The 20029-nt window shown below is 35.0% G+C and overlaps 1 protein-coding gene and 1 pseudogene across 1 annotated transcript; both read left to right on the top strand.

Annotated features, from left to right (window-relative positions):
• The first annotated feature begins 405 nt into the window (after positions 1 to 405).
• LOC132154557 (Krueppel-like factor 6) lies at positions 406 to 4537 on the top strand. The gene is made up of 4 exons (XM_059563171.1): positions 406 to 659; positions 1506 to 1986; positions 3691 to 3814; positions 3894 to 4537. The coding sequence occupies exons 1-4, from the start codon at positions 558 to 560 to the stop codon at positions 3943 to 3945; spliced, it is 759 nt and encodes a 252-aa protein (XP_059419154.1). The 5' UTR covers positions 406 to 557; the 3' UTR covers positions 3946 to 4537.
• A 1816-nt stretch (positions 4538 to 6353) lies between these two features.
• On the top strand, positions 6354 to 19858 carry LOC132154568 (presequence protease, mitochondrial-like; annotated as a pseudogene).
• Positions 19859 to 20029: the final 171 nt, after the last annotated feature.

The raw sequence follows: 20029 nt of genomic DNA, 5'->3' as shown, positions 1-20029 counted from the left end.
TGTGTGTGTGTATTATCCAATTCACATAGCCTTGATAAGGGGGAAAACTTATGACTGTAAAAAGACTTACATGCCTCGATTATGAGGTAAAAAAAATTATGGGTTTGAAGATAACAGAGTAAGTGTTCATGTTTCCAGGATATTTAAATTGAGTAATCCTTACCACAGTGTTTTTATGTGTGAAAAAAAAAACATATGCACAAGCACCACTACTTCCTCATTTACAATGAAATGTGCATGATTATATACCTCCCCAGAAATAGAGCCAAGTACAACCCACCAATCAGCACACAGGGAGACACAGCAATAACCAATCCACAACTAGAACGGCAGACGGACGCGCCCATTGGCTGGAGTTGATCCGGTAGGCGGGGCACTAGCTGGTCGCTTCTGATTTGTCCGCTGGTGACGACACTCAACGTGTTTCGCTTGTTTTGAAATTGGAAGTTTGCAGCGCTTCTGTGCAGACCAGCGTCCGCTAAAGACAAACAAACTGTTGCCTCACGTCCGCGCGTGAAGACACGGCGGGAAAGCGCCTTTTCCAGCTGGGGAAAAATATGGATGTTATTCCCATCTGTAGTATTTTCCAGGAGCTACAAAGTGTCCTTGACACGGGATACCTGTCCGCAGTACCATCTCTAGAGGAGTACTGGCAGCAGGTAATATAAACTACATGTTTTATTCATTTAATGCTTTGATCAAACTTATGAGTAATAAATCAAGCGCTGAAGAATTCATTTGTGTATGATATTTCCCAAGCTTATATACAAAGCAAATATAATATGCTCTTATCCTCACCAAAGTGAGTGAAGTGAAAAGTGAGTGACTATATATATATATATATATATATATATATATATATATATATATATATATATATATATATATATATATACTATATATGTATGTGTGTGTGTTTATAAATATATACACACACACAATATATATATATATATATATATATATATATATATATATATATATATATATATACACATAAACACATACATAAATACATACATGTGTGTTTGTGTGTGTGTGTGTGTGTGTGTAGAGGAGTGTCAGACTTTTTACTAATTTCTCCAGGTAGGCTTGCTTATTTATTTATTTATTTAACTAATTTTACATATAGACATATTACTTAAGCCAGGTCTTAGTTACAAAAATGTGGCATGGTGTCATATTATGGCATAAGGTGTGACAGAAGCCATAGGCTTATCCGTTATATTTCAAATAATAGTTAACTCAAAAAAGGTCATTCTATTTCTAAAAGCTCACGTCATTTCAAACCTTTTCTGTGCCACACTAAAGTAGCTTTGCTGTGTCTCTAGGCTGCTTTTTTCCAAAACACTGTATTGTACCAAAAATCACCATAAAGTCTCATGTGAGGAGCATACAGAAATTTAGGCAATTATTCAGTGATTATTTGAGTATAGATTACTTTTATGGTACCTCTATGTCATTATTGGTGTTTGTCACTGATTGCTCTTGATTCTCTCTTATAGACATGTCTTGAGCTTGAGCGCTATCTACAAAATGAGCCTTATGTCTCTGCAGCTGATCTGACATCAGTATGTGAGTCTGACAATCTGTGGAACCAGTTTCTGCACTGCTGTGGGACTGAATCGAACTCGTCCCCGACAGAAGCTTCCATCCCCAAGCAGGACGGGATCACTACGGCTTCCCATTCACTGTTCGGCAGCTGTAAGAAGATCATTGCGTCTGCTAATGTGCTCACACACACACTGGATGACAGCAGATCTGAGCAGCAGCATGTAATCACACACACGCCCCCAACGCCACCCTCCTCACCCTCATTCCCTCTCATGGAGGTTAAAGTAGATACAGAAGGGGCAAGAGGGGGGGGGGTCACAGTTGAGGGGTCACCTGAAGGACGAAGGAGAGCTCATTGCTGTTACTTCGACGGCTGCAGGAAGGTGTACACCAAGAGCTCTCACCTGAAAGCACATCAACGCACACACACCGGTAAGCATCTATAGTTCTACCTGTATTTTGATTTACTGTTGCCACAACAGTTTTCTCAGCTTTGGGAAACAAAACCTTTCCCATTTGGATCATGCTGAAAGTCACGCTGGCAAATCTGTCCTAAAAAGCCTTAAAGCCTTCACAGAATCATAAAAGCATGAACTGATTGTCCGTAAATGTAAATGTTTCCTCTTTACAGGTTCAATGCATTAGTGTTATTAGTATTATATATAAACTAGGATTTTATTCATATTTTAGCTTTTTTAACCTCAGAAACCTATTGTATCATATTTTTATACCTAATAAAATATAATGACTCATTATCATATGTTTGCAAATGACAAAGGCCTCTAAATTATCAACATGATCAAAATGTTGCGGAAAACCAGTTGTACACAACCTATTACATGCCTTCTGTCATCTTTGTGGTGGTTGTTCATGAGTCCCTTGTTTGCCTGCTGTTCTTCAGAAAAATCCTCAGGTCCCACAAATTCTTTGGTTTTCCAGCATCTTTTGCATATTTGAACCCTTTCCAACAATAACTGTATGATTTTGAGATCCATCTTTTCAAACTAAGAGACTAAGAGAAGGAAACACGACGGATTGAGAGCCAGGAGGTGAAAGTCTTTTGAATTTGAAGATCAGGGTAAATTTAACTTATTTTGAAGTTTTTTGTTTCTGGAGCATCAGTGACCGTTTGAACCTTTCTTTAAATGTATTTGTCTTACTATTGTTTCATATGTTCGGTTTTACATTGTTAAAGCCTTAAAAAAATGTTAACAGACTAAGTATTGGCAGAACTAAAACAATTCCCATGAAATGCATTAAATGATTAACTATGAATGTTGTATAATTCAATGTTGTATAAACGTTTGGCAAATATCATTTTCTCAGTGCATGCACAGTATGCAGATGTTCCCTTGCAGAGCTACTGTTGCGTCACATTGAATATTTAGCATGCAGAGGTGGCTGTGACCTCCTCTGGAGGCGAATGTTTGAAGAATGTGTGTAAAAGCAGTTTGGGGACTCTATACATTCCTGAAATGCTCATTCTTCATGATATGTTCACACTCTATAGGAACGTAGATTACCAAACTTGTGTGCATTAACCCTGTTCCCACGCTGGTCATCTTGCTGGCAGTCTAAAGAATGTTTGCAAACTGACTTTTCTAAGAACTAATAAAGATCTTAAAGGAAGCTTAGATCACTTTGGAGAGGGGCTTGCTAGTAAATGTGCTTTGACAAGTTTGATCTCTTTTTCTCACTATGCTTTCATGTCAACTTTTACACACAAAAAACCGACAAAATTAAACCCAACAAAAATCTGACACCATAAATTTGTGTGAGGATCCAAGCACAAATTGATGGTGTCATGCAATTTCTATGTCCAAGTTTGATTTGTCATTTAATCTCTCCTCATCCATATTTTGATGATCAATATACATGAGGACCAGTGATTAAATCCGAAGAGATTTCATTGTTTCCAAAGCTACCCAGAACAATATGACAGAATTAAAAAAAAAAAATTTGATCCCGATTCTGGCTGTCATGATTAAAATATATATATATATTTTAAATGATTATTACATTTATTATTTTTAATTTATACAATTTAAAATAATATATATTTAAATAAAATAACTTAAATAAAAAAAAATAGTTAATAAAGTACAGTACCATTGTGTGTTTGTTGGCTCCCTGCAGGTGAGAAGCCGTACAGGTGTTCGTGGGAAGGCTGTGAGTGGCGCTTCGCTCGAAGTGATGAACTAACGAGGCACTTCAGAAAACACACCGGAGCAAAACCCTTCAAATGCAGCCACTGTGAAAGGTGAGGGTGTGTGTGATCAGACACAGAGATTCAAACTGATTTGGAGTTATACGTAATCATTTTTGTTTTATTGTTTCAGGAGTTTTTCTCGTTCTGATCATCTGGCACTGCACATGAAGCGACACATCTGAATGCAAATCCTAAAGACTTGCACAGAATCTCAAAGACCTGCACATCTGGTTTTCTATGTATCCACTGAGTTTCAGTATTGCAGATTTTGCACGCTCTTGGTAAACGCATGCTTTCAGCTGAACATGGGTAATAGTGTTCGTTCCCATGCTGGTGACTTTTGACTTGTTCAATTCAAGTTATAGCATAGCTATAAAGGCATTGAAAATGCAAGAAACCTGGTACTGAATGCATGTTAACATATTTGCTGGCTTTGCATATCGCTGTGAATATATCATAATTAAATCAAAAATTATATTTTGCAACAAAGCTAACTAACACTTTGCATTAATACACTGAAAACACTCTGCGCAGCTAATGATTTTATATCCAGAGCAGCTATGTGTCCATGTAGTTTTATAAGAAGGCATATTTGTGACAAATAAAAGTGTTAATTGCTGCTAATTACACTCAGATTTAAAAAAAAAAAAAAAAAAAAAAAAAAAAAGTCACTGGGACAGTACCACTTCATAAGGTACATATAGGGTATATATAAAGGTACAAATGACCAGCTTAATCCAGCAGTTACAGGTACATTAGTCCAGCTGTTATCACTTGTACTTGCAAAAACTATTTTTACCACAACATTTTGCATTAGTTCCTTAAACTTAATGAGTAAGTTTAAAGCTCTGTGGCTCAGATGAAGCTCTTGCATTTGTTGTCCAGATGTTTAAAGCCCTGCAGATGTTAAAGAGCTGAGGATGTTCACTCAGGGATTGATCATATGAAAGCTGTTAATGTCTAACTGGAATTTGCAGTATCTTTGTGGAATTTTAAAATGTTCTCAAATATTATAAAGTGCATATAAAAAAAAATTCTATTAAGGGTGAACTACAAAATATCATGATATTTTCATTCAAATATTGTTTTGATATTTTCATATTTTTGTTCAAATATTTGTATTGTCTAAAGAGACTCATGTACATGTTTTGTACTTTTTATTATTATTATTAATATTAAAATTTTTACTTTTTGTTTGTGTTTGCTCTGTATTGTCATTTTCTTTTTTTAAAGCAGGTCTCTATAAAGCAACAATATATTGTAAGATTTCTTATTATCTTTGTAAATACATTTTATACCAAAATAATAATGATTTTTTTTTTTTACTCTGTTTTGTGGTTTCTTTATTATACAATGAGCAAAACATTAGTCCTGACTGCAGAACTGTACGCATTAAAGATAAAGGTGAGATCCTGTATCAGAAAAAAAGACTGTGTAAAGTATAAACAGACTCTTCTGGAACATTGTGTGGACAAAAATATGATGCGCTGTTCAGTGTTACAACAAAAGTTCATGGGAGTGTTTAACAGACATTGACCTTTACATGAACTTAAAACAGACATCAGTGAGATGAACGACATGTGACACAAAAACACTGAGTTAAACGCAGAATTAAATGAACTGAAATGAAATATTACTTTAAAACAGAAATCGGGCTCTCAGTAGAATTCAGTTCTGGAAAGAACAAATAATGTTATAAATCATAAAAGTAAGCTATAAAATAAAAGTTATAATTTATTAATCTGTAGAAAATGTTAAATTCATCACATATCTGTATATATAATGAAATATGAAAAAATAACACTTTCTTTTTGTATTCCATATTTGATGTTTCAGTTGGGTAACACTTTACATTAGATAACTATTTACTATTAACTCTCAGTTATTAGTGGAAATGTGTTCCCTAATCTAAAGTGTTACCATAAGTTGCCATAAAATAACACATTTTTTGGTAGATTCTAATTTATTAATTAGCAGAAAACGCTTAATGCACCACAAATCTGCAATATTGAAAAAAATATAAAAACATTAGGCATGTTAAATGGACTGAGTCTTCCAATATGTAATAAAGAGGTTAAAAATATATGATTTTACAGTGGTAACAATGATTGTAGTAACAATGAAGTAAGGGAATAAACCATGATAAATCTTTATAAGGACAAAGTATAAAATATATTATTTAAACTTTTTAAAATATATTTAACCCTACTGAGTAACTCCCTATATTTCCAACGAGTAAAAGTTTATATAGGCGCTCCTTCCATTTCTAAGTACTTGACCTTTGGGTTTATGAAGTTACCTCTGTTTTTACTGACACCTGCTGGTCATTATAAGAAGTGTTCGTTAAAGTGATCAAGTATTTTAAAACCCTGCATTCCTTTGTTCTTAAAGTCTGCATATTTTTCCAAACCAAATATTTATAGGATGCAATTGGCTCTTTTTTAAAATTATTATTTACTGTACATACTTTTATTATGTAAAAGCGGTATGACTCATAGACAGTAAAAGAAGGTATGACTCTATCGACTGCGCTCTTCTTATCTTGCAGCCAATGAAAAGCAGCGTTGTTTGCGGTTGAGGTCGTTGGGACATGGAAGGGCAGAGCTTTAATCATAACGGAAACATGAATCTAGCAACACACATATATCTGTTTTGACTTGTAAATTGGTACGGCAATCTCAGTAATTATTAGAGACGGTAGAATTAAGAATCTAAAATGTTTCGCCATAGCAAGGTATTAATTACGAAACTTAAAAATTTTAGGTGAGTAACGTTAGTAATGCTACACTTGTCAGTTCAGTTGAATGAAACTTCAGTCCTTCCGTGTCAAATATATGCGTGGTCCTTTTTAGGCTGTTTGTATTTTAATTGTGATTAATGTATCGTCCAGGTCCTTGTTATTGTTGTCATCACGTTTATAGGTATAAGTTTGAGTTGTTCTGATGTACTGTAATCCTGTGGGGAAAGCTCAGTCATGCTGATTAGTGTGATCTGTAAGTCTGATGAATGAGAGGTTTGTAGTTTCCAGGGTTCATGGAGATCAAGGGGAAGCTCTGCTGTAGAGAGAGCCCTGCAGTACACAGTGGGACAGAAGATCCACGGGTTCACTGTTCAAGAGGTAAAGAAATCCTCAAAATACACACTTTGCCTGTATTGTTTCTGTTTCGTCTTACAGTGAAGCAGGGATTCACCTTCCAGTCTAAAAGTTTCTATAAAACCTAGATAAAATCTCTAGTGGTTCGATTTAGTTAATCCTGTAAACCCTTGCAAATAAAATAAGTCAGAAAATTCATTTTTTTCAATGTTGACCTTTTAAACAATTTAAAAGAAAACAGTTTGTTTATGTGTTTTTTGTTAAGTATCATATTTGATACATCAGGCTTATATTGCTCAGTTTTGATATATTAAGAATATGGAGCTCATTTTCAGCAAGGACAAAAACGCCACTATTTTATTCAGAGCCCCATACAAAAATGTACTTTTATTACTTTGACCAAAATGTAAGGTGAAATTCTTAGAGCTTGTAAATAGAGATTGACCAATATATCAATTTACTGATATTTTCCCTGATATTTAAGCATTTAGCCATAATCGAATATTGGTTTTGCAATATTGGATTCACCGATAACTCAGCCATCTTGTGGGTATTTTGAGAATTGCGCGTAGGATCGCCATTGCTGTGCGTCTGATATTAATATTCATATTATGAAAATTATTCAGTGAATTAACATTATCCAGTGAATTATTTTTGACTCTGTAACTATTAAATAGCTTATAAACCTACTATAACGGTAGTTTAAAATGAAGTTGATATGACTCCTGTCCTTTATTTTTTCCATTTGAAAACATTAGACATTCTACATTTATTTTGCTAATTGTTAATATTAATGTTTTTGCTGTTGATGCTTTTTATAAAAACATTTTTGTATTGTTGTAATATAAAGATTAAATTTAACATGAGACAAATTTTCAACACTTTAAAAAAAAAAAAAGAACTGAAAAGAGGAAAAACCAAAGTTAAGTATGTTTTTTCTTTACTCGGTCATTTATTTACTTTACTACAGTTAATAAATATCGGTTATCGGGCACATAAACATGGAAATAATTGGTATCGGTATCGGTTATTTAAAAAAAAAAAAAATCAACATCGGTCGATCACTCCTTGTAAACAAATTAAATCTTTTTAACACTTCAGAAGACTACTTGCATAAAACGTACATCATTGTATATCTCCCAGTAATATGTCTTTAAGTAAGATTATATTTATATGCTTAGTTTTAGTAGTTTTAAAACACAATGCAAAGCAGTACAATAATGACTGGGAGTATAAAAAACATTCCTCAAAAGCCTGACGCATCATACTTGATCCTCACGTATAAACATGACTTCTCTGAAAATGATGTGTGGGTAATTAAGTGAACCTAATTTGCTTCATTCCAGTAACAGTATAAAAGTTATTCTTTCGTTCTAAAAATCACTCAAGATTTCACAGCATACAAAAGAACATGTGAACCACAACCTGAAGGTGAAAGTTTTTAGAATTAAACTAAAATGATTTTTACTTGCCAAAAAAAGTATGAACTATCAATCAGAAGACAGAAGGAGTGTAGTAGATTTTGTTCAACAATTTTGATCTTGTTGCTCATTTAGAGGCCTTAGAAATTAACATATCAGATATGATACCGTAGGATTTATAGGATTCATTGTGTTCTAAACTATTATACAATGCAACTGTCAGATTGGGAAAAAGTAAAATGATAGTCTTCCAGACTGGAAAGTATGTCTGTCAATGTGACCAGTGCTAACACTGAGTGTGATTATCTAGGTAACAGCAGTGCCGGATTTGTTCCTAACCTCCATTAAACTGTCCCATGATGCCACAGGAGCTCAGTATCTGCATGCAGCCCGAGACGATTCCAACAACCTCTTCAGGTACAGTGTGTGTCTGTCTGATGAACATTCATATGCTTAGGATTTTATTTGGACCCTGTTATATGCCCCAGCGATGTACACATTGCTTTGTTTGTGTGTTTTTCATGTGTTATTATAGTGTGCAGTTTCGTACCACGCCGATGGACAGCACCGGTGTTCCTCACATTCTGGAGCACACGGTTCTGTGCGGCTCTCAGCGCTTCCCCTGTAGAGACCCCTTCTTCAAGATGCTCAACCGCTCTCTCTCCACCTTCATGAATGCCTTCACAGGTACGGTCAGGATGGGTAGTGGAGGGATGAACTCAATTGCAGACAGTTGTCACAGCAACACAGTTTAATGAACAAATAACAAGAAAAACAAAACCCACGAGGGGGCAAAACGAGGGGGTAATAAGGTTTTTAGTTTTTTACTGTTGCAAATCAGCAACGCCTGCCTTGAGAGGGTTAAGTCAGCATATGTGTGTGTGATTTGTATTTCTGAATATATCGATCTTTCCCACCAGCAAGTGATTACACGATGTACCCGTTCTCCACCCAGAATGCCAAAGACTTCAAGAACCTTCTGTCAGTATATCTAGACGCTGTCTTCTTCCCATGTCTCAGAGAACTGGACTTCTGGTAAAGGCTATAACTCAGAAACATACTCAGATTGTGTAATTAATGGCACATAAATTGGTTTTGAGAAAAAAGTTGTTTTTGTTTTTTCAGGCAGGAGGGCTGGAGACTGGAGCACGAGACCCCCACAGACCCCTCGAGTCGTCTGATCTTCAAGGGTGTGGTGTTCAATGAGATGAAGGGAGTGTTTGTAAGGAAACCCCTCTATGCTCTTCTGATTTAAAAATATACAGTACAGACCAAAAGTCTGGACACACCTTCTCATTCAAAGAGTTTTCTTTATTTTCAAGACTATGAAAATTGTAGATTCACACTGAAGGCATCAAAACTATGAATTAACACATGTGGAATTATATATGGAATTATATACATAACAAAAAAGTGTGAAACAACTGAAAATATGTCATATTCTAGGTTCTTCTAAGTAGCCACCTTTTGCTTTGATTACTGCTTTGCTCACTCTTGGCATTCTCTTGATGAGCTTCAAGAGGTAGTCACCTGAAATGGTCTTCCAACAGTCTTGAAGGAGTTCCCCTGGAGATGCTTAGCACTTGTTGGCCCTTTTGCCTTCTGTCTGCGGTCCAGCTCACCCCTAAACCATCTCGATTGGGTTCAGGTCCGGTGACTGTGGAGGCCAGGTCATCTGGAGCAGCACCCCATCACTCTCCTTCTTGGTCAAATAGCCCTTGATGCCTTCAGTGTGACTCTACAATTATATTAAAATAATATATATATATTGTTTAAATGTTTGGGGTCCGAAGATTTTATCTGAAAAGAAAGATATACTTTTTATTCAGAAAGGTTGCATTATATTAGTAAAAAGTTAAAGATATTTATAACCTTACAAATGATTACTTTTTTAAATAAATAATGTTCATTTGGACATTCTAAACATCAAGCAATTGTGTAAAAATATATCACAATTTCCACAAAATATTAAGCAGCCAGACAGCAGTTTCTTTACACTGATATTGATAATATTTTAAAATATATTAAATAAGGAAGCAGTTATTTTAAATGGTAATATTTTTTCACAGACAGTGTTATAGTTGATCGAAAAAATAATTAAAAAAATGGAATATCTTACCAACCCCAAGCTTTGAATGGTAGTGTAGATATCAGCCAATATTATGTTTATGATGCTAAATTATTAAAATTTATGTTTATTTTTATTTTAGTATTATTAATCTGTTATTTGTTTTCTTTTGTACATTAAATTGGCATTTTTGCCATTACATTTTATGTCATTATTTTGTTCATCCCAAGTATAAAAATATATAATATGTGTATAACATCATAATAGCAGACATTGTCTTGGTATAAAAATAAATATCTGCTTGGTAAGCAGAATGCACATCTTAATATGTCACTGCATCTGTCCTTTTAAAACTCATATTAAAACAGGAGTTACAATGCTACTGGATGTCACATTTATATTGATTTGAGTTTTAAGACTAACAGTCTCTTCTTTTACTCTTGTTTGTGTAGTCCGATAATGAGCGTATGTACGCTCAGCACCTGCAGAATAAACTCCTGCCAGATCACACATACGCTGTTGTGTCTCCGGAAGGGAACCGCTAGCCATTCCTGACCTGACCTGGGAACAGCTCAAACACTTCCACGCCACACACTACCACCCCAGCAATGCACGGTACACGGTACACACACAAAACTCTCAGACCCTGTAAATGAATGAGTGCATAAAGCAGACGATGCTCATTGGCTGTTGTGCGTGGTTTTCGCAGGTTCTTCACATACGGGGACTTACCGTTGGAGCAGCACCTGCAGCAGATAGAAGAAGAGGCCCTGTCTAAATTTGAGAGAACAGAACCAAACACTGCAGTTCCACCCCAAACGCACTGGGACAAACCGGTATGTTACACAATACACACATGACAAGGACCTGTGTAATAAACACAGAATTAGTGATGAGAGAAATTAAGCTTTTTGTAAATCTGATGCAGTTGCTTTGCAAAATTATTCACTGTTTCGCTTGAATTTGAAACACCATAGGCTGGCGGTACCTGCTGGTCAAAATGTAAAATGGACACCAAAACATGTAGAATTACACCTCTTACAAACCAATAGCACATTTTCAAGAAAGTCTAATCTATTTAAATACGAATGGTTTTTGGGTAATTTTATGCTGCTTTTTTGTGTATTATTAGGTAGACAATCTAGGTCAATTAGAAGGAATTAAATATTCTCCTTTTTTTATTATGCCTTGCACACATAAGTATTAAATTTCATTAAACCAATAAAAAATGAACCTACATTATAAAAGTGTCAGGGATCATTTAAAATGCCTCTTCATAAGTTCACCAAATCTATGCCGGCTATCGACAAATCCTCCGAGTTTTGAAATGTTTCCAAGGCATGTGTGACATAGTGAAGCCTCATTTGATGAAATCAAGCAAGTTTAAAACAAGTTCCCAACCACTGATATAAAACAAAAGATTTGTAATCGGTTGAAAACAGTATGACGTAATGTCCTTGTTTGAAATAACGTGACTTAACAAGTTGACCTCTGAACCACTAATCTAATCTGATCTGAATCAGTTTGACATAACAAAGCTTTTTTCACTGGAATTACGTGACATGGCAAGTACTAAAGTACAAACACACTGTTAAAACTGCTTTGTGAGGTTTATCATGTTTTGTTCTTGTTTCAGAGAGTGGATCATGTGACTTGTAGGCCTGACGAACTTGCTCCTGATCCCATGAAACAAAACACGCTCTGCATGAGCTATCTGCTGGGAGAGTGAGTGGACAAACATTCATGCGATTTCATTTTTTACATTTGTGGTTTAACTGTTTAACTGCTTGTCTACATGTTTCAGCATCACAGACACATTTGAGGCGTTCACTCTGAGCCTCCTCTCCTCTCTGATGATCTCTGGTCCAAACTCCCCCTTCTACAAAGCCCTGATTGAGTCAGAAATTGGTTCTGACTTCTCCTCTTCAGTGGGGTACGTTTTTTGACTATTAAATCAGGTGATCTCTCAGGTTATTGAGAGTGGAGTTTTATAAATGTGTGATTCACGCAGGTTTGATGGCAGCACTAGACAAGCGTCTTTCACCATCGGGCTTCAGGGCATGGCGGAGGACTGAGAAGGTCAAACACATCATTGCTCAAACCATCGATGACATCGTTACGTGAGTGTTGACAGCCTTTTTGTTGCTTTAAATCAAGCTTTTCTAGTGTACAGATGTCTGGCTTGACTGTGAGGATCTGAGTTTCATAAAACACCCGCTAAATGAATAAAGGTAAATGAACTGCTGTTTCAGAACCGGTTTTGAAGAGGAGCAGATTGAAGCTCTGCTGCATAAGATTGAGATTCAGATGAAACATCAGTCCACCAGCTTTGGTCTAGCTCTCGCTTCAGTGAGTAAACTCTCTCTCTCTCACACACACACACACACACACACACACACACACACACACACACACACACACACATACCAGTGTGATTTTACTATCATTGAGAATTTGTATTAATATTTTAAATTAGTTTTTGTAATTTTGTGTCATTTTTATTACATTTTTATTATGTAGTTTTATAAATTCATAAATTTTGTAAAATTTCATTTATGTTTTGTTGTGTAATGTAAACCAAGCAATGTTGCATTAGAAGCTAGCTAAAATAGAAGTTAAATAATAAATATATATATATATATACTTTTAGTTAACTACAATAACCCTGACACATACACACAAACTTGTATTTTTATTTTATTTTGCACAAACTACTAAACCATGGCTCTGATAGCTAATGTTGTTTACAGTGTTGTTGTTGTTATTAACTAAAACTATTACAACTGTCTTTGGTAATCAAAATAAAGCTGAATTAAAATAAAAAATAAATATTAGATATAATATTTTGGCTTTATGAGATTTTATTAGATATTTGAGGGTCACCTTCAAAAACCTGCTCACAATTACTTAAAATATAACATACAAAATATTTACAAAATAATGATAATACCATTATAAATACCATCTTTCAGTATATTGCATCCTGTTGGAATCATGATGGTGATCCAGTGCAGCTGCTGAAGATCAGTGAGAGTGTGGCCAGATTCCGGCAGTGTTTGAAGGAGAACCCTCGCTACCTCCAGGACAAAGTCCAGCACTACTTAAAGGTAATGAGGATCTAAAACTAAAAACACTATTAAATAAAAAATGATAGTTGTCATAATTGGAGTGTTTTAGAAAAACAGCATTTTTAACAGGATGTCCAATTTTTTATACATGTTTGCTAAATTAAGCAAAGTTTGTCTGTGCTTGTTTCAGGATAACACCCATCGACTGACCCTTACAATGAGTCCTGATGAGGGATTCTTGGAGAAACAGGCTGAAGCTGAGGAACAGAAGCTCCAGCAGAAGATACAGGACCTCAGCGATGCAGACCACAAAGACATCTATGAGAAAGGTATGATCATGAGACCAGGAAAGACAAGAATAATTAGTCTTGATCTGTTGTAGATGGTTTAATGTTGCTGTTGTTGTTGTTGCTTCAGGTTCGCAGCTGTTGGCCGTTCAGAGCACGACTCAAGACGCTTCCTGTCTACCTGCATTAAAGGTGTCTGACATCGAGCCCATCATTCCCTACACACCGGTACAGCTGGGAACTGCAGGTCAGTCGCACATGCACACATATAACAAGCACAATCAAAGTTAAAATTATAGATGCAAATTATAGATTACTGGGTTTACTACATTTCCTGTCTCTTTCTAGGCGGTGTACCTGTACAGTGCTGTGAGCAGCCTACCAATGGCATGGTGTATTTCAGAGCCATGTCCAATCTCAACTCCCTCCCTGAAGACCTGAAGATCTATGTTCCTCTGTTCTGCAGCGTCATTACTAAGTATGAGAACCTTTGTGGTTCATCACTGCTACATACTGTAACATGGAGTTTATAATACCCATTATATACCAGACACCAGAACGTGGCAGCAAGATACATTTTTAATGAGCCAAAAAGAATACACATCACACCTCTGTTTATCAATTTGCACTGGCTTCCAATAGCTGCTCGCATAAAATTCAAGACATTGATGTTTGCCTACAAAACTACCACTGGCTCTGCACCCATTTACCTAAATTCATTACTTCAGACTTATGTGCTCTCTAGAAGCTTACGTTCTGCAAGTGAATGTGCTTCTTTGGGATGAACAATCAAGCGACGAAGTCACTTTTATGGACTTTTAGATTAAATGTTCCCTCCTGGTGGAATGACCTCCCCAACTCAATCCGGACAGCTGAGTCCTTAGCCATCTTCAAGAATCGGCTTAAAACACATCTCTTCCATCTTTATTTGACCATCTAACTTTAGCACTCACTATTCTAATTCTATTCTTAAAAAAAAAATCTAACTACCTTTCTAATCTTTTTGTATTCTATTTTCTTTTCATTTATTATACAATTTGGTGTATATATATATATATATATATATATACACACATATATACATATATATATATATATACATATATATATATATATTTATACATATATACATATAAATCATATATATATACATATAAATCAGACCAGACTGTGTGTAAATATACTGCATAAACACTGCAGTTTTTGGAAATGTGACGTTAAATGTGACATCCAGCAGTTACACTTACTGACAGATGCAGTTATATATTTAATATATGGGTGTGTGCATTATGCACATTTGGTATAATATTGGCAAATGCAGATATTTATTATACCGTAATTTCATATTATAAATCAGGCAAATTTCTACATCTAGTTCACAAATCTATTAAATACCATTAATAATAATTAAAATGGTTAATAAGTAATGATTTAAAATTTTATGCCAAAAGTGTCAAATGCCAGTACTATTCAAAAGTTTGATTTTTTTTGTACCATTATAAATGTATTTACTGTTTTGATCAGTTTAATGCACCTTTGTTACGTAAAAGTATTAATAAAAAAAATAAACCACACTGACCGCACAGATTGGTAATGATGATGTAACCTCAGGTTGGGTTGTGGAGAGCTGGATTATCGTCAGCAGGCCCAGCGTATTGAGCTGAAGACTGGAGGCATGTCTGTATCGCCGCAGATCATACCAGACACTGATGATCTTGATCTGTATGAGCAGGTATTGCTATTTCTTCATTGTCTATCATGTGATTTTACATAAATATGATGCATATGCACTTTTAAAGTAGGGGTGATTTGATACAGTAGCTAAAAGTTCAGAACTGTTAACCAGAAGGTTGTAGGTTTGAAACTGTGAATTGTTCTGGAGATTGAGCTGTGATGCTTTTGTATTTATTCTTGTTTTTTAGGGTATTATCCTGTCGTCTTCCTGTCTGGAGAGGAATCTACCTGACATGTTTCAGCTGTGGAGTGACATATTCAACAGGTTAGTCTTTTTTAAAACCGACATAAAAATAAATCTTTAAATCTCTGTGCAAGTGTATTGATTTTAAACGGATGCGTCTTCAGCCCTCATTTTGATGACGAGCAGCGTCTGCGTGTGCTGGTCATGATGTCAGCTCAGGAGCTGTCCAATGGCATCTCGTACTCCGGTCACATGTACGCGATGACACGTGCGGCTCGAACCCTCGCACCCACAGCAGACCTGCAGGAGACCTTTAGTGGGATGGACCAGGTGTGTGCTGAGACGTGCTCCTCATGATGATCTCCAGTCTTCAACAGCTCTGTACAGTAAATTGTCAATTTATGATATTTAAATTTCAGGTGAAGTTTATGAAAAGAATAGCCGAGATGACTGATCTGACTTCAATTTTGAGGAAACTTCCCCGGATAAAGAGACACCTGCTGAATCCTGAGAACATGAGGTAAACAACAACCACGGTAAACAAACAAATAAAAAAAGAGCTAATCTTTTTGAAAATAGAAATGACTAAACTGTATAAACTAGATGTAGAATTGGTCACACAAGACATGTATGTCAACATACAAGTATGTTTGTATATTTATATACAAGTAGGTTACATTAATGGACATAATGGAAACGTTTCTACTGGAAAAATATTGGCATTTTTATCAAATATCAAACTATATGTGTACTTTTACAAAAAAAACTATTTTAAATGTTATTACTCCATGAACATATCCTGTTTTAGTATAATAGTTTTGATTAATATTTTGAATCTTTTATTTTTTTTGTTATTTTGTTGTGTATTTGTACCGTATTTTCCGGAATATAAGTCACACTTTTTTTTCATAGTTTGGCTGGTCCTGCGACTTATAGTCAGGTGCAACTTATTTATCAAAATTAATTTGACATGAACCAAGAGAAAACATTACCATCTACAGCCACGAGAGGGCGCTCTATGCTGCTCAGTGCTCCTGTAGTCTACACTGAAGACATAGAGCGCCCTCTCGCGGCTGTAGACCGTAATGTTTTCTCTTGGTTCTAAAGCCCTACTTGAATAAATGCGACTTATAGTCCAGTGCGACTTATATATGTTTTTTTCCTCGTCATGACGTATTTTTGGACTGATGCGACTTATACTAAGGTGCGACTTATAGTCTGAAAAATACGGTAATTTTTTTAATTTGTTTATACAGTTTAGTATGACTAATTATTTTATACATTTATATTTTAGTTTTTTTTTTACATCAAGTTAAACAAAGACTACTAAAGTTATTAGAATTTTATTTCAGTTAATGTTTATTTTATTTAAAGTAAAGTTACCATAATAACCCTACTGTTACGGCATAAAATGGTAAATGAAATGAAAACCACAGTAAATGAGATAAACTACTGAAATAAGCTACTTGAGGCTGTGTTTCTGGGGGGGGTTATGGTTATGAATTATCATAAAATTACTTACACATGGTCTCAGACTGATTACTTTTTTAAAGCAGTGCATTTTACAAAAATGTCTACTTCATTTAACTTATTACTAGTGCTGTCAAACGATTAATAGCATTCAAAATAAAAGTTTTTGTTTACACAATATATGAGTGTGCATCATGTATATTTATTATGTATATATAATTACAAACACATGCATGTATATATTTAACAATAACATGTTGTTTGTATATTAAATATATTTATATATAATATAAAAATAAAATAATATAAATGTATACATGTAAATATTTTCAAAATATATACTGTATGTGTATTTATATATACACATAATAAATAAACACAGTACACACACATATATTATGTAAACAAAAACTTATTTGGAATGCGATTAATCATTTGACAGCACTACTTAATAATAAGCACATAAGTGATTACTTCTGGTGAAGCACTGTTGTTATTTACAGGATGTGATCTCTAAAAAAAAAACTGATAGGATATTGTCATAAAAATTTTAGTGTAGAAATTAGTACAATATAGAAACTGTAGAATGTAGAAAACTGAACAGTAAAAACAGGAAAAACTTTAAATTAACAAAATTAAATTTTTATTGAGTAAATGTATGTGTACAGTATACAGGTTTATGAATGTGATTACGATGTCATGGTTTCAGGTGTGCAGTGAACGCCACGCCGCAGAAAATGTCAGATGCAGCTGGAGAGGTGGAGAGGTTTATAGCTAATATAGCAGCCAACGGGAAGGAGCGCAAACCTGTCAGACCAACCATCGTGGAGGTGAGACGCCACACTTTTCTTTTTAGAAGACACAACTTTACACAAAGAATTAAGCTGTAATGTTTGTTTTTCCCTCATAGAAAGCGTTAGGTCCTCAAGCTGGATCATCTGCAAGTCGTAAACTAAATCTCAGTAAGTGAGTTTGCACAACATAACAGCAGCATTCAGGTTTGATTGATCTGTAGCGTTCTCACTGAACTCCCTCTTCATCCTGCCAGGAGCCTAATTTTAAACCCTGTCAGATGAAGACATATTTCCAGCTTCCGTTTAATGTGAACTTTGTCAGTGAGTGTGTGCGGACAGTCCCGTTCTCACACGCCGATTACGCCAGGTACAACAAACACACTCTTGGAAAACAATGTTTGCTCACTTAGGGCTACTTAATTTGAGAATTTATATATATATATATATATGCACATTTATTTTTTTTTTTATTTTTTTTTATTTAATCATGCAGCCCTTTACTTATTCACATTCTCATTCTCTTTCAGTCTGTGTATTTTAGCAAGGATGATGACTGCTAAGTTCCTGCTTGGAGAGATCAGAGAAAAGGGTGGGGCTTATGGAGGCGGAGCTAGAATGGGAGGAGGCGGCCTGTTCACATTTTATTCCTATAGGTACCTACATCACATTTCATTGGATCTAATACAATATATCTATTAATGTATATGCTTTATATATAATGATGACTCCACCCAGACATTGTCAGCTTTCCGTGGTGAAGTAGAGTGGGCACGAGCGGGAAAGTTTACCCAGCAGGACATCGACGAGGCCAAGCTCTCGGTTTTCTCTGCCGTTGATGCACCTGTTGCCCCCTCAGATAAGGGTCAGTTATGTGGGCTGTATCTTGGGAAATTGAGCGACATTTTAGTCCGTCTGTGTATTATTCACATTGTTTTAGGTCTCCAAATGTTTTTTGTCAGCTAAACTGCTTTGATCTAAAATATTTATCTGAAGTACTGCCTAAAAATGTAAGTAAATATTAAACAATATATTCATTTAAAATGTAAAAAAAACTAAATTTTTAATTAAAATCTAAGTTTTAATTTTTTTTATTAATTTGGGGTTTTTTTTAGGGGAAAACCTGGTTTAGATGTTTGTACATGTGAATATTTTGTGAGATTGTTGTTAACATTTTGGGAAGTGTAGGAATGTTTAAATGTTGTGTTATGTTTTTGTTTAAACATTCAGGCGTTTGGATGTGTGAATGTTTTTGTTTTTGATGTTCAGGTGTTTGGATGTTGTTTGATATTTGCTCTCTAGTTCACGAGGACCTTGTTATTGTGCTTTAGGTTTGGGGCGTTTTTTAAACTGCATTACAGATGAGATGAAACAAAGATACAGAGAGAGACTGTTCGCTGTGACTGATAAAAACCTAATTGACGTTGCTGGCAGGTAACAAAACATTTAAATTTATATAATATAAATATCTAATAAAATATAAAATAATAAAGAAAATAAAAATATTTTTGACTGGTGCTTTATTTGTATAATATATATATTTTTTTTCTTTTATGTTTTTTTTGTTGTTGTTGTTGTTGTTAAACCAGGTATCTGGGTGTCGGTCAACAGACATGTGGAGTGGCTATTTTAGGCCCGGAAAATGAAAGCATCAGAAAAAACCCATCCTGGGTGGTCAAATAGACATTTTTTCCCCTCTCTTCTCATTATTAGGATTGAGAAAGACCTGCATACGTTCCTGGATCACGCACAAACCAGTCATGTTCCATTAGAAGAACGTGTTTCTTCCTTACAGGAGTCATCATGAGGAACAGAAGTGCTGAAACTACCCAAATTAAACTGTATCTCATTAGTTCACTAAAACTACATTTGTTTACACGGCTTGTATGGTTCTGCAGTGTTGTAATTTGAGTGAGATTTATAAATTAGAAATTATTTATGACAATTACAAAAAATGTGACCATTGCTGTGTTCGAAATGCCATACTATCATATTACTCTTACTATTTCTATCCAGTATCCAGTATGTATGCTGTGCATAGTATGCACATTTTCTTTATGCATCAAATACCCGGATGAATGACCTTACTATTATACAACTCCTATTATATTGTAGTATGCTGCGTGTATACTGTGAATAGTAAGTGAAT

The sequence above is a fragment of the Carassius carassius genome, chromosome 12 (assembly GCF_963082965.1).
Source record: "Carassius carassius chromosome 12, fCarCar2.1, whole genome shotgun sequence".
In the NCBI taxonomy this organism is placed as follows: Eukaryota; Metazoa; Chordata; class Actinopteri; order Cypriniformes; family Cyprinidae; genus Carassius; species Carassius carassius.
This window is presented reverse-complemented; position numbering and strand designations above follow the sequence as displayed.

What these genes read in the sequence shown, in the direction of transcription:
- LOC132154557 (XM_059563171.1), top strand. Translation starts at nt 558, where the DNA reads ATGGATGTTATTCCCATCTGTAGTATTTTCCAGGAGCTACAAAGTGTC. An exon ending in TAGAGGAGTACTGGCAGCAG is followed by an intron (nt 660 to 1,505) that starts GTAATATAAACT and finishes TCTCTCTTATAG; the next exon opens with ACATGTCTTGAGCTTGAGCG. An exon ending in AAATGCAGCCACTGTGAAAG is followed by an intron (nt 3,815 to 3,893) that starts GTGAGGGTGTGT and finishes TTATTGTTTCAG; the next exon opens with GAGTTTTTCTCGTTCTGATC.